At 43.5% G+C, this 14,908-nt stretch overlaps 1 protein-coding gene across 1 annotated transcript in view; it reads left to right on the top strand.

Moving 5' to 3' along the window:
• The window catches only part of LOC133103106 (signal-regulatory protein beta-1-like), a 31,954-nt gene extending 17,353 nt beyond the window's left edge, over positions 1-14,601 (top strand). Inside the window, exons 3-6 of the mRNA XM_061208366.1 lie at positions 3,998-4,318; positions 4,904-5,233; positions 13,798-13,906; positions 14,533-14,601. Of these exons, the coding sequence (XP_061064349.1) occupies positions 3,998-4,318; positions 4,904-5,233; positions 13,798-13,904 (758 nt within the window). The 3' untranslated portion in view covers positions 13,905-13,906; positions 14,533-14,601. The remainder of the gene's footprint in view (positions 1-3,997; positions 4,319-4,903; positions 5,234-13,797; positions 13,907-14,532) is intronic.
• Positions 14,602-14,908: the final 307 nt, after the last annotated feature.

Raw genomic sequence — 14,908 nt, 5'->3', positions numbered from 1 at the left:
CTGAATCCTCCTCATGGCACTTACTCCTTATAACCAGTGCTCAGAGGGTAGGGCCGTCTGTTGTCCCTTTTACGTATGAGGACGCTGAGGCTCAGAGAGAGGACCTGATTTGTGAGCAGGTAGGGGAGCCGAGATTGAATCCAAGTACCTAGACTCATGGCCCTGCTCTCTGCACACCCCACTGTGCTTGTCAAAGTGTGGAGAAAATTCCAGGCCTGTCCTCTTAAAACCTTGTATTGTTCTGTTCTTTAGCAATAAGCATTTAAAAAAGTCTTGTATGGGAGGCAAGTCTAGCTTTACCACAGATCAGACAGATACTACAGTGTCTCATGATGTGCTGAATGTTCCTAAAATGCAGGGCTCAGCACACTTAAAAGCATCAGGAGTTTTTCTCTCCGTTGTTGCGATCTTGCTCCTTCACTAGGCCTCATGTGGGAGCAGCTCTGGGAAAGGTAGAATGGACAGAGCAAAGAGGGACCAGTGCAATCCCAGCAGCACCATGCACGCCCATTCCTGGCTCTGCAGACTGAGGATGAGGAGGGGGAGATGTTCCCTAGTGGATGCTGGGGCCCCTGCATGAGCAAGAGTTCATATTCTAGACTCAGGTGTCAGGAGCCCATGTCTTCCCTTGTAGCTACAGGGTCCCCAGGCCTGGGCACTCAGAGGCCACTCCTCCCTGTAGTTGCTTGAAGTCAAGAATCTCAGAGGGAAAAGGGGAGGGTGGTGGTCAGTGTGGGGGCTTGTGAAGGTGGGGCGCTTGCTCTGCTGATGGACATGAAAGCTTGGAGGCGACAGGAAATACTTCTGGGACATGGTGGGCGGGTGAGGAGACAGTCCCTTCATTTCTCTCAGCCTCAGTTTTCTCATCTGTAAAATGGTGATCATCATGTTCTCCTTTCAGAAGAGTTGGAAGGATTTGAGGTGCTCTGTCTAAATCACCAGCACAGAGTAGGGGCCCCCCAAATCGAGGTGTTATTTCAAGGCTGTGACTCGGTTCCCTGTGCTGGGTCCCATTTCCTCACGTTTAGAAAGAGGATAATCACACAGTCTTTGCATGATGTCCTGAGGGTACAATGACCTGGTGACAGGACAGCCCCTCAGGGAGCGATGGTGCTGGACTTCCAGGCTGTGTGATCTTGGCAAGTCTCAGTTCCCTCTAGTCCTCAGTTTCCCAATCTGTAAAATGATGGTAATCACGCTGCCTTTCAGGGGTCTGTGATGACTGGAGAGGATCTAGGAAGTCCTGGATGGGGTGAACTGGGTATCACTGAGCTCAGTGCACAGTGGTTGAGAGCACGGGCCGAGCCCCCGCTGCCTGGGCCTCCATCCCAGCTCTGCCCCGTCCCGGCTCTGGGACTTCTGACGAGTCTCTCCCCACATTGGGGCTTGGTGTCCTCGTCCATCAGTGACAGCACTGCCCTTACAGAGCTGCTGCAGGAACTGAATGAGGGACGCATGTCAAGAGCTTAGAGCAGATCCTGGCATATGGTACGTGTTCCACCAACGTGAGCTCTGATGTGCTGGAGCCAGAGGAGCTCGGATGGGGTCGCTTTCTCTACAGGACTAAGTACAACTGGGGTTGGGGTGGAGCTGGGTTCCTTTTGACCTTGGCTGCTTATTAGAATCACCTGGGAGATGGTAAAAAATCCCCAGACCCTGGTTCCACCCTAGAAATTCTGATTTAATTGGTCAGACGTGGGCCTGGGCAGCTGAGTGTTTTCACTCCTGCAGAGGATGCTGGTGCCCAGCCAGGGCAGAGGAGCCCTGAGTCACGTGTTCTCTGAGGTCAGAGGGCAGGCTGTGGTTTTTCCAGGACAGAGGTGGGTCCCCCGTGGTGCCTGGGTTGTAAGAACAGCTCTCCTGGGTGTGGGTGCTTCGGAATAGCCTGTGACAGTGACAGGTCTTAGGACGCCCAAGAAAGTCATTCGGAGTCGATTGGCAGGCACACACCCCACCTCCAACGGAGCTCACCTGGGCTGAGAGGGGCATCCTCCCAACTCAGACCACCCTGTTCAGACCCGAGCTTCATCACTGGGGAAACCTTCCCATCTTTACACACGTGTGTGTGTAAACAGGCTCTGGAATGCCTGCAAATGCTCCCTGCTCAGCCTGGAGACCTCCTGCCTCAACACACCACAGTGACACTGACAAAATCTGTTCTTCCTCCTTTCAAAATGCTTCCAGCTTCTGTAAAGAGCTGATCTGCAGGAAAATGCCTGTGATCTCTTGTGTGTTTTGAAAGCCAATTCCCCAAACTTGTTTCTTGAGGGAATTATTTTAAAAATGTGAACAGATTTATAATTTGGTGTTTCTACTAGCTTTTTCATGTGGCTTTTTGCATGACAGCTGCATGGAGCATGATATGAGACTCTTCTTGGTGTTTCTGTTGTGCTTTTGTTTTGCCTTCTTACTGCCTAAGAAATAAATGGGTAGTTTTAGAACTAGAATGGCCAGATCTTATGATAACAATCATGGGTGTTATTCATTTTTTTAAAATTATGGGTGTTATTGATTAAGCACCTACTATACGTCCGGCTCTGTGTTTTACATATATCCTCACTCATTTTACCAGGTGGTGCTTGTATCTACTTTGTCCAGAAACAGACACTGAGGATCAAGGATAAAGAACAGTGACACTAAAATCAATCTATCCTGCATGCAGTGAGATGAGCTCTGACCTTTACTTGCTGGGTGCCCTTGACCAGCTTAGTCCTCCCTGAGCCTTATCCCATATATGGAGTCACTCTTGGGCCTCCCTCACAGGGCTGGTGAGGGGATTAAAGTGCTGAGGGTGATGGAGAGATCAGGCCATCTTTAGGCTCTGAAGAAACTCTGGACAAGTGGTAACTGATCAGAGTATCTTGTCCCTTTAGGGGTGTCCAGGATGCTGGTGTTTATACAACTTGACATATTAAGGTAACTCCTTGCTACGTCCTCAAACGTTTGATGAGTTTTAGGAAGCAAGTTAAGTATTTACAAGTGCAAATATTTGTAATGTTTGCTGTCTGCCGAGTTTTACAGGAGGTGTTGAGTAACAATGAACAATTGGGAAACACCCTGCAGGAACCTTCTAAAGAGAGAAACCACCCTCACATTTGATTTACCGATTTGTGTGCTTCTGGGTGCTTTATAGGCTGTGTCTGTGTCTCTACAGATTTAATAATAATTAAGAAATTAACCACCACTCGTTTCTCAGCACTCAGTGATCTTTCTTCTCAACCCAAAACTGAACCAAGAGAAGAACCCAGACTCAGAAAAACATCCATTTGCCCCCTTCCTTTGAAATTCAGGGATTGATACATTAGTCCTACTGGAATATTCGTGGAAAGAATGAAAATTATGAAGTAAATTCATAAACACCTGAAGGGACAGCTCTGGATATAAATACAGTCTGGGTTAAAGAGAGATCTGTGTTTGTTTAATTTTGTGAATCATCTTGTGTTTTACTCATAGCAAAAATGCTCCCACTGCCTGATTTAACCCTCACTGCAGCCCAGGAAGGGTAATGCTGTCCCCTTTCACAGACGAGGAGCTGGGAGGTGCCATGGCCACACCTCTCGTTGGATGGCCAGCCTGGTTCAGCTTTCATGTGGTCCCGCTATGACCCTGCTTCCCCTGCATTTACTTCTGTAAACACTTCTCCGAACTTACCTAAGTTTTCCAGGGGGAGCCCAGCTAGGAACAGTTAATAGGAGAGTAAGACCAATCAGTACTTTTGTTCCTTTGCCCAAACTGGTGGGAAATCACCTGGCAGATGTAAGAAGGTGGACTTTGAACTCAGGCCTGGAATTCGATGTCAGCCCTGCCCCTGACTCAGAGTCACCTCTGGGAACCTGTGTGTCTCCTCTGTCAGATGAGCATGATGACACTGCCCTCCCAGAACTATTTGAAGAATTTAAAAAATAATATGTGTGGTGGTTCTTAACGGTGTCACATTTTTATCATTAGTGATGATAATTACAATCATGTCCATCATTTATAAATGTTCCTTTTGTAGCCAAACCCTCTCCTCCTGTGGTATCAGGCCCCGCAGTGAGGGTCACACCTGAGCAGACAGTGAGCTTCACCTGCAAATCCCACGGGTTCTCCCCCAGAGACATCTCCCTGAAATGGTTCAAAAATAGCAATGAGCTCTCAGCCTCCCAGACCAACGTGGAACCAGAGGGAAACAACGTTTCCTACAGCATCTCCAGCACAACCAAGGTGGTGCTGGCCCAGGGGGATGTTCGCTCCCAGGTCATCTGCGAGGTGACCCACATCACCCTGCAAGGAGACCCTCCTCTTCGTGGGACAGCCAACTTGTCTGGGACCATCCGAGGTAGATGCCCCTCATGCCAGCCTAAGCCCGCACCTACCCTCAAGGCCCCAGCCTGTTCCTCCTCCCTGCTTTTTGCTCCAGGCTTCAAATTGCCTGGAATCTACTTCCTGACGGTCCTGCCCAATCACCAGGCTCCTAGAGGAGCTGGTCACTAACTACTGTTTTAATGGCAGCTGCCAGGTGGACACCCATCATGTGCCAAGCACTGTGCTAAGTAGTTTCCTTTACTTTATCAATTGTTTCTCCAACTACTGAGCTCCTACTATAAGCCAGGCCCCTATGTGCTTGGTGATTTCATATATTTTGCTGCAGTTATTATATTCCAACTGCATGCCAGGGGCTGTGCTTGTAGATGACACACATTATTAACCTAATAGGAACCCAGTCCTTGAGCACCTACTGTGTGCCCTGCAGTGTGCTTATGATTTCATTTATATGCAAAGAGACCCTCGGTGTTTGAGCACCTGCTGCATGCCTGACTCTGTCCTCTGGTGACTCCCCTGCTGTGCTGGAAGCTGTTATCCAGCCCCTCTCCTGTGACCTGCTGGTTCCATAAGGTCAGAGCTTCTGCCTATGCTGTTTCAGTTCCGCCTACCTTGACGATTACCCAACACCCCACGGCGGGGAACCAGGTGAATGTCACCTGCCAGGTGAACAAGTTCTACCCCCAGCGCCTACAGCTGACCTGGTTGGAGAACGGAAATGTGTCCCGAATAGACATGGCCTCGACCCTCATAGAGAACAAGGACGGGACCTTTAACTGGACGAGCTGGCTCCTGGTGAACTCATCTGCCCACAGGGAGGCTGTGCTGCTCACCTGCCAGGTGGAGCATGACGGACAGCCGGCGGTCACCAAAAACCATACGCTGGAGGCCTCTGCTCCCCAGAATAACCAGGATGCAGACGAACCTCTGGGTGAGGCCTCCACTCCAACTGACCCAGTTCTTTACCTTTTTTATTTAATATTAAAGGTAGTAATTCATGTTTATTATAGAACAATCTAGAAGTCAATAGGTGTAAAATAGAATTTTAAAATAAGTTCCCTCCCCCAAATCCCACACCCCCAAGAGTGACCACTGGTAAGAGTTTGGCATATTCTTTATAGATCTTTTGACAGAAATATCCATGAAAGAAAGTAGGAAGGAGGGAGATCTTCCTGTTCATACAGTCCTGCCTCTCGCTTTCTTCAACTAACAGTAATTATGTTCCTCATTCCCTGTCCACCCACCCACCTCCCTCCTCCTTGTTCTTTCTAACCTCTGCTTAGTCTCTCTCCAGCCTAGACTTTTCCATCCATATCAGTAACATCACCCCAGTAGACATCTGCACCTAATACTCTGTGAAATTTTGGAAGGGTAGCCCTGAGGACATGAAGTTTGAGTCTGAACCTGGCACCCAGGTGACCATGAGTGGTCACTGCACAGGGCTCCTTTGTCCCCTGATGTGTGACAATGGACCAGCAATGATCACAGTCGCTCACTGAACATTTTCTAAATGCAGATCTCAGTTCAGCTGTGATCTCCTTTCCTGCTTCAACAACGCAGAGGGTTTGGAGTTTACAGAAGAGACTCAGGGAGAAGTGGGAGACGGGAGATGTTGTTGAAGATTTGTTGCCTTTAGTTCAGATGATTGGGCTAAACTAATAAAGGTGAATCTGAGTCCCTGAGGACAGGAACCACCAGCCTGTATAACAGATATGTGCTAATTAAAGACAGGTTCCCCCTCAGCTGGGCATTGTCCCAAGGACAGTCCCCCTTTCTATGAATAAAACATGTCTTATAGGCTATCATGTAACATCAAGAGAGGGTCGAGTCACATCCAGAAGTCTTTCCTCCAGAAAACATTTCAAAGTCCCACGTTCCTTCCAACATGCCCATGGTGGTGTCCTCATCTTCTGGGTCAATGCTGGGTCACTGAGTGGCCATGTCCCTGCCTGCTGGAAGAGTAAAGAGAGGAAGAGGAGAACAAACAACTTCCCTTAAACAAGAGATATAAAGTTGCATAATTGTGTTCACTTTAACTTACTCTTGTGTGCACAACCAGTTGTCAGTGGAGTCCACAATTGTGTGGTCATACGGTTAAGGACCTTGATTTTCTACAAAACTAATACCAATGCACACTTAATATATAATCAATACTAATTCCCTAATATAATTTATAATGGAGTATAAATTCAAATTTTCCGAAATATATTTTATTGTTGTTTTTGTGCACCAAAATTGTTTTAATTCATCTGAAAGTTCTTGGCAAAAATTTTCCATGACTCCATCTGGGCCTTGAGAAACTATTTTTTTATTTGAAAAAGAATTTGAATTGTTTAAGACTATTCAGATTATTCATTTCATATAGTGTGAGCTGTGGTAGGTTCTGCTTTTTGAGGTATTTGTTCCATTGTCTCTAAGTTGTCAAATTTATGCTTGTATAGTTGTTCATAACATTCCCTTACTATCCTTTTGATGTCTGAAGGGTCTGTAGTGATGTCCTCTGTTTCATTCCTGATATTGGGCATGTGTCATTCATTTTTTCTTTGCAGTTGTACTAGAAGTTTTTCAATTTTATTGGTCTTTTAAAAAAACCCACTCTTTTTCTTTTTCTTATTAGTCATCAATTTTATACACATCAGTGTATACATGTCAATCCCAATCACCCAGTTCATCACACCAACACCCCCAAACCCCCTCCGCTTTCCCCCCTTGGTATCCATACGTTTGTTCTCTACATCTGTGTCTCAATTTCTGCCCTGCAAACCGGTTCATCTGTACCATTTTTCTAGGTTCCACATATATGCGTTAATATACGATATTTGTTTTTCTCTTTCTGACTTACTTCACTCTGTATGACAGTCTCTAGATCCATCCACGTCTCAAAAAATGACCCAGTTTCGCTCCTTTTTATGGCTGAGTAATATTCCATTGTGTATATGTACCACATCTTCTTTATCCATTCTTCTGTCGATGGGCATTTAGGTTGCTTCCATGACCTGGCTATTGTAAATAATGCTGCAGTGAACATTGGGGTGCATGTGTCTTTTTGATTATGGTTTTCTCTGAGTATATGCCCAGTAGTGGGATTGCTGGATTGTATGGTATTTCTATTTTTAGTTATTTAAGGAACCTCCATACTGTTCTCCATAGTGGCTGTATCAATTTACATTCCCACCAACAGTGCAAGAGGGTTCCCTTTTCTCCACACCCTCTCCAGCATTTGTTGTTTGTAGATTTTCTGATGTTGCCCATTCTAACTAGTGTGAGGTGATACCTCCTTGCAGTTTTGATTTGCATTTCTCTAATAATTAGTGATGTTGAGCAGCTTTTCATGTGCTTCTTGGCCATCTATTTGCCTTCTTTGGAGAAATGTCTATTTAGGTCTTCTGCCTATTTTTGGATTGGGTTGTTTGTTTTTCTAATATTGAGCTGCATGAGTTCAATTTTGGAGATTAATCCTTTGTCCATTGATTCGTTGGCAAATATTTTCTCCCATTCTGAGGGTTGTCTTTTCGTCTTGTTTATGGTTTCCTTTGCTGTGCAAAAGCTTTGAAGTTTCATTAGGTCCCATTTGTTTATTTTTGTTTCTATTTCCATTACTCTAGGAGGTGGATCAAAAAAGATCTTGCTGTGATCCATGTCAGAGTGTTCTTCCTATGTTTTCCGCCAAGAGTTTTATAGTGTCCGGTCTTACATTTAGGTCTCTAATCCATTTTGAGTATATTTTTGTGGATGGTGTTAGGGAATGTTCTAATTTCATTCTTTTACATGTAGCTGTCCAGTTTTCCCAGCACCACTTATTGAAGAGACTGTCTTTTCTCCATTGTATATCCTTGCCTCCTTTGTCATAGATTAGTTGACCATAGGTTCATGGATTTATATCTGGGCTTTCTATTTTGTTCCATTGATCTATGTTTCTGTTTTTGTGCCAGTACCATATTGTCTTGATTACTGTAGCTTTGTAGTATAGTCTGAAGTCAGGGAGTCTGATTCCTCCAGCTCTGTTTTTTTCCCCTCAAGACTGCTTTGGCTATTTGGGGTCTTTTGTGTCTCCATACAAAATTTAAGATTTTTTGTTCTAGTTCCATAAAAAATACCATTGGTAATTTGATAGGGTTTCCATTGAATCTGTAGATTGCTTTGGGTAGTATAGTCATTTTCACAATATTGATTCTTCCAATCCAAGAACATGGTATATCTCTCCATCTGTTGGTATCATCTTTAATTTCTTTCATCAGTGTCTTATAGTTTTCTACATACAGGTCTTTGTCTCCCTAGGTAGGTTTATTCCTAGGTATTTCATTCTTTTTGTTGCAATGGTAAATGGGAGTGTTTCCTTAATTTCTCTTTCAGATTTTTCATCATTAGTGTAGGAATGCAAGAGATTTCTGTGCATTAATTTTGTATCCTGCAAATTTACCAAATTCATTGATTAGCTCTAGTAGTTTTCTGGTAGCATCTTTAGGATTCTCTATGTATACTATCATGTCATCTGCAAAGAGTGACAGTTTTACTCCTTCTTTTCCAATTTGTATTCCTTTTATTTCTTTATCTTCTCTGATTGCTGTGGCTAGGACTTCCAAAACTATGTTGAATAATAGTGGTGAAAGTGGACATCCTTGCCTTGTTCCTGAACTTAGAGGAAATGCTTTCAGTTTTTCACCATTGAGAATGATGTTTGCTGTGGATTTGTCATATATGGCCTTTATTATGTTGGCAGAGCTTCCCTCTATGCCCACTTTCTGGAGAGTTTTTATCATAAATGGGTGTTGAATTTTGTCAAAAGCTTCTTCTGCATCTCTTGAGATAATCATATGGTTTTTATTCTTAAGTTTGTTAATATATTGTATCACATTGATTGATTTCCATATTTTGAAGAATCCTTGTATCCCGGGGATAAATCCCTCTTGATCATGGTGTATGATCCTTTTAATGTGTTGTTGGATTCTGTTTGCTAGTATTTCATTGAGGATTTTTGCATCTATATTCATCAGTGTTATTGGTCTGTAATTTTCTTTTTTTGTAGTATCTTTGTCTCGTTTTGGTATCAGGGTGATGGTGGCCTCATAGAATGTGTTTGGGAGTGTTCCTTCCTCTGCAATTTTTTGGAAGAGTTTGAGAAGGATGGGTGTTAGCTCCTCTCTAAACTTTTGATAGAATTCACCTGTGAAGCCATCTGGTCCTGGACCTTTGATTGTTGGAAGATTTTTAATCACAGTTTCAATTTCATTACTTGTGATTTGTCTGTTCACATTTTCTATTTCTTCCTGGTTCAGTCTTGGAAGGTTATACCTTTCTAAGAATTTGTCCATTTCTTCCAGGTTGTCCATTTTATTGGCATTGACTTGCTTGTAGTAGTCTTTTAGGATGCTTTTTATTTCTGTGGTGTCTGTTGTAACTTCTCCTTTTTCATTTCTAATTTTATTGATTTGAGTCCTCTCCTTCTTTTTCTTGATGAGTCTGGTTAATGGTTTATCAATTTTGTTTATCTTTTCCAGAACCAGCTTTTAGTTTTATTGATCTTTGCTATCGTTTTCTTTGTTTCTCTTTCATTTATTTCTGCTCTAATCTTTATGATTTCTTTCCTTCTGCTGACTTTGGGCTTTGTTTGTTCTTCTTTCTCTAGTTCCCTTAGGTGTAAGTTTAGATTGTTTACTTGAGATTTTTCTTGTTTCTTGGGGTAGGCTTGTATAGCTATAAACTTCGCTCTTAGAACTGCTTTTGCTGCATCCCACAAGTTTTGGATCATTGTGTTTTCATTGTCATTTGTCTCTAGGGATTTTTTGATTTCCTCTTTGATTTCTTCAGTGATCTCTTGGTTATTTAGTAACGTATTGTTTAGCCTCCATGTGTTTGTGTTTTTTACGTCTTTTTCCTTGTAATTCATTTCTAATCTCATAGCATTGTGGTCGGAAAAGATGCTTGATATGATTTCAATTTTCTTAAATTTACTGAGGCTTGATTTGTTACCCAAGATGTGATCTCTCCTGGAGAATGTCCCATGCACACTTGAGAAGAAAGTGTAATCTGCTCTTTTCGGATGGCATGTCCTATAAATATCAATTAAATCTATCTGGTCTATTGTGTCATTTAAAGCTTCTGTTTCCTTATTTATTTTCATTTTGGATGATCTGTCCATTGGTGTAAGTGAGGTGTTAAAGTCCCCCCACTATTATTGTGTTACTGTCGATTTTCTCTTTTAAGCTGTTAGCAGTTGCCTTATGTATTGTGGAGCTACTATGTTGGGTGCATATATATTTATAACTGTTATATCTTCTTCTTGGATTGATCCCTTCATCATTATGTAGTGTCCTTCTTTGTCTCTTGTAACATTCTTTATTTTAAAGTCTATTTTTTCTGTTATGAGTATTGCTACTGCAGCTTTCTTTTGATTTCCATTTGCATGGAATATCTTTTTCCATCCCTTCACTTTCAGTCTGTATGTGTCCCTAAGTCTGAAGTGGGTCTCTTGTAGACAGAATATATATGGGTCTTGTTTTTTTATCCATTCAGCATGCCTGTGTCTTTTGGTTGGAACATTTAATCCGTTCACTTTTAAGGTAATTATAGATACGTATGTTCATATGACCATTTTCTTAATTGTTTTGGGTTTGTCTTTATAGGTTCTTTTCTTCTCTTGTGTTTCCCACTTAGAGAAGTTCCTTTAGCATTTGTTGTAAAACTGGTTTGGTGGTGCTGAATTCTCTTAGCTTTTACTTGTCTGTAAAGCTTTTGATTTCTCCACCGAATCTGAATGAGATCCTTGCTGGGTAGAGTAATCTTGGTTGTAGGTTCTTCCCTTTCATCACTTTAAGTATATCATGCCACTCCCTTCTGGCTTGTAGAGTTTCTGCTGAGAAATCAGCTGTTAACCTTATGGGAGTTCCCTTGTATACTATTTGTCATTTTTCCCTTGCTTACTTCAATAATTTTTCTTCATCTTTAATTTTTGCCAGTTTGATTACTATGTGTCTCAGCGTGTTTCTCCTTGTGTTTATCCTGTATGGGACTCTCTGTGCTTCCTGGACTTGTGTGGCTATTTCCTTTCCCATGTTAGGGAAGTTTTTGACTATAATCTCTTCAAATATTTTCTCTGGTCCTTTCTCTCTCTCTTCTCCTTCTGGGACCCCTATAATGTGAATGTTGTTGTGTTTAATGTTGTCTCAGAGGTCTCTTAGGCTGTCTTCATTTCTTTTCATTCTTTTTTCTTTATTCTGTTCCAGAGCAGTGAATTCCACCATTCTGTCTTCCAGGTCACTTATTCATTCTTCTGCGTCAGTTTTTCTGCTATTGATTCCTTCTAGTGTAGTTTTCATTTCAGTTATTGTATTGTTCATCTCTGTTTGTTTGTTCTTTAATTCTTCTAGGTCTTTGTTAAACATTTCTTGCATCCTCTCGATTTTTGCCTCCCTTCTTTTTCCGAGGTCCTGGATCATCTTCACTATCATTATTGTGAATTCTTTTTCTGGAAGGTTGCCTATCTCCACTACATTTAATTGTTTTTCTGGGGTTTTATCTTGTTCCCTCATCTGGTACATAGCCCTCTGCCTTTTCATCTTGTCTATCTTTCTGTGAATGTGGTTTTTGTTCCACAGGCTGCAGGATTGTAGTTTTTCTTGCTTCTGCTGTCTGCCCTCTGGTGGATAAGGCTATCTCAGAACCCACTCTTTGTTTCAGTTATTTTGTCTATTGTTTATCTGTTTTCATTTTCACTGATTTTTCTTCTTTCTTTATTATTTCCTCCCTTCTGCTTGCTTTGGGTTTATTTTGCTTCTTCATTTCTCATTTCTTGAGGCAGGAATTTAGATTATTGATTTAGACTTTTTCTTTTTCCTAGTGCCACACCTGTGTCTCCTCTTGTGCTTGGTTCCTGACTGCTGTGTTCTTCCTCCAGTCCTCAGGTCCCTAGACAGTCTGCCTCCTCTTCCACCTCAGAGTCCTTCTAGGCTTGTCCTGTGTGTTACTTCTAGGGTTCAAGTTGTACTGAACGAGGAGAGTAGGAGAGAAGAGTCCATGCCATCTTGTCTGGCATGGCCTGTAAATGCTTTTTAATCTTCCATCTTCTGCTCAGGCTCAACCAGGGCTGGTACTTCTGGGTGCTGCAGGTTGCCTGACCCATGATGCTTGCTAGTGTAGTAAGACTGGAAATGTTTTTTGGAGCATCTAGGTTGGCAGGCTGAAGAGAAGTGTAAGATGCTAATGTGATCCTTCTCCCCAGATCCAAAGGTTAACCTGGGCATCTGAGGGCTCCAGCCACTGCAGGCCTGCATCCAGTGGGTCTGGTGTGAGGATGCACATCTTATTGTTTGTTTTTATGGTATAGGGGTTTTTTTTTACAATATTTCTAGCCTAATGGACCTCTCTTCCCTAGTACAGCATAAATCAAGATGTTAACAGAGTTTTTGGTTGGTTGGTTGGTTTTGATAGTGGGAGATATGTTCTGAGTCCTCTAATTCTTTGGTTCTCTTTTGTCTTTCAGGAACCTAAATCCCTTCCCCCTACTTTTTTCTTTTTCCCTTTACCTCTCAATTGCCATCAGCATATCTTCCTTCTTTTCAATTTTTCTACCCAGAAGTTATGCACTTTAACTCATGGATATCCATTTATTCACATCTGTTCTCCTTGAATTAAGTTCCTATAGTCAGTGTAAGTAATTACCACATTTAGTGATTTAGTACAAGACAAATGCATTATCATACAGTTGTAGAGGTCAGAAGTCTACAATGGGTGGCTGGACTCTGCTCCTTCAGAAGGCTCTAGAGAAGAATCCATTTCCTTGCCTTTTCCAACTCCCAGAGGTGCCCACATTCCTTGGCAAATGGCCTCACATCAGTCTGACCTCTGCTTCTGACATCACATCTCCTCCAACTGTTCTGCCTCAACCTTTTACTTATAAGAATCTTTGTGATTACATGGCCTCCACTAGGAAAATGTGCCCATCTCCAGATCCTTAACAAATCACTACTGCTAATCCCTCTTGACATGTAAGGTAACATATGCACAGATTCTGGGGATTCTGTTCCAACCCTTTTAAATCATGCATACTTTTAAACCCCTTTCTATGATCTGTGCTCCTTAGGACACTTTTCCAATATTTTCAAAGTTTAGACAAATTTATATTGGTGGTGGTATTTCCAAATAACTCTAGCTGCCTTGTCTATTTCTCCATAATTTTCCTGGTGGCTGGTTGAAGATGGGATGGCAGCCTAGTGAGAGACAATTAGGATTTGCTGAATTTTCTCTTGTCTCACAGTTATTTTCACTTCTGACATTTTCTCTTCAAGTAATAACACCCTTGCAGCCTGAGAAAAGACAGTGGGAGAATGAGGGACTCCTGTATGCTGATATCTGCCTCAAGCTTGAGACCAGGATGCAGGTCAAAGCCTCAGAGTGCTGATGGGCCCAGGTGGCCTCAGATGGAGTAAGTGGAGGCCCCTGGGAATGGCTCCTGTGTGATCCCTCTAATCGGTCCTCTTGTCCCTTGATGATTTCCAGGCCCAGAGCTGTCTTCTCCTCTCCTGATAGTTCTCCTCCTAGGCCCCAAAGTCCTGCTGGTGGTCGGTGTCTCTGTCATCTTTGTCCACAGGAAGCACTGGGCCTGACTGTAAGTTGGGGTACGAGGGAGGGCAGGACAAGATCTGTCCTAGATGAAATAAGGTCAGTAGGGGAGCCAGCCCACAGGTCACACAGGGTCAGGGCCCACGGGGAGATAAGAGAAGAGGACACACTTCCCTCAATACCCTCAGGAGTATCCTGTTTCCCTCTAAGAGGTGCCCAACTCCCAGGAGGTGTGTGGGGTCCTGGAGGAGGTGGGCTGGATCAGGGGTTTTCAAAGGGTGTCTCTTAGCAGTTCTGTGGAGGAAGTGGGCAGTGGGTGCTGAATGAGGAGGAGCTGAGTGGGTGGTTCCCTTGGAGACCATTTCTAGACACTTGAGTCCTGGGGCTCCTTGGGGCAAAAGGAATCCACATTTTCGGGTAATGTTGAGAACTCTGGATTGGCTATTCTGAGAGCGGCTTCGGCTCTGACCCTCCATGTGACAGAATAGAAGGGCTGGGGATGGGGCATCAGGACCTGGGGAGGAGGCTGAGGGGTCAGAGTGCTATCCCAGGGGCTGCCCATCCTCTCAAGACAGACATCCTGGGAGGAGAACACCTGGGCACATAGGAGGCATGCAAGGAACGTTTCCTGAGTGATGAGCAGATAATTAAATATGGACATGTTTCCCACAGCTCCTTCCTTCCTCCCTGCTGGTGTCACCCTCAGTGTCGGCTGCCTCCTTCCCTTCCTGAGGGGCGCAGCCCAGGAGAAGGACTCAGCTGGGAGCTTCCATGACTCTGCTCCAAATGCTTCACCTCCATGGAGACTTGCCTGCCCACATGCCCCTGAAGCCCCCAGAGTTGGGTCTCATACATGGTCCTGAGCAAGGATCATGGGAAGTAGCTCTGGGGGCTGACTCAGGATATTTCCCTGGAATGTGAGAAATAAGTCAGATCAACACAGATCAGGTTATCTCTCATCCATCACCTTGGACTCGGCCATGAACTACACAATAATGCCCTGTGCTGAGGAGTTATTTTGTCCTCTGGATTCCTGCCTTCACCTGAC

The sequence above is a fragment of the Eubalaena glacialis genome, chromosome 13 (assembly GCF_028564815.1).
Source record: "Eubalaena glacialis isolate mEubGla1 chromosome 13, mEubGla1.1.hap2.+ XY, whole genome shotgun sequence".
NCBI classification, from domain to species: domain Eukaryota; kingdom Metazoa; phylum Chordata; class Mammalia; order Artiodactyla; family Balaenidae; genus Eubalaena; species Eubalaena glacialis.
This window is presented reverse-complemented; position numbering and strand designations above follow the sequence as displayed.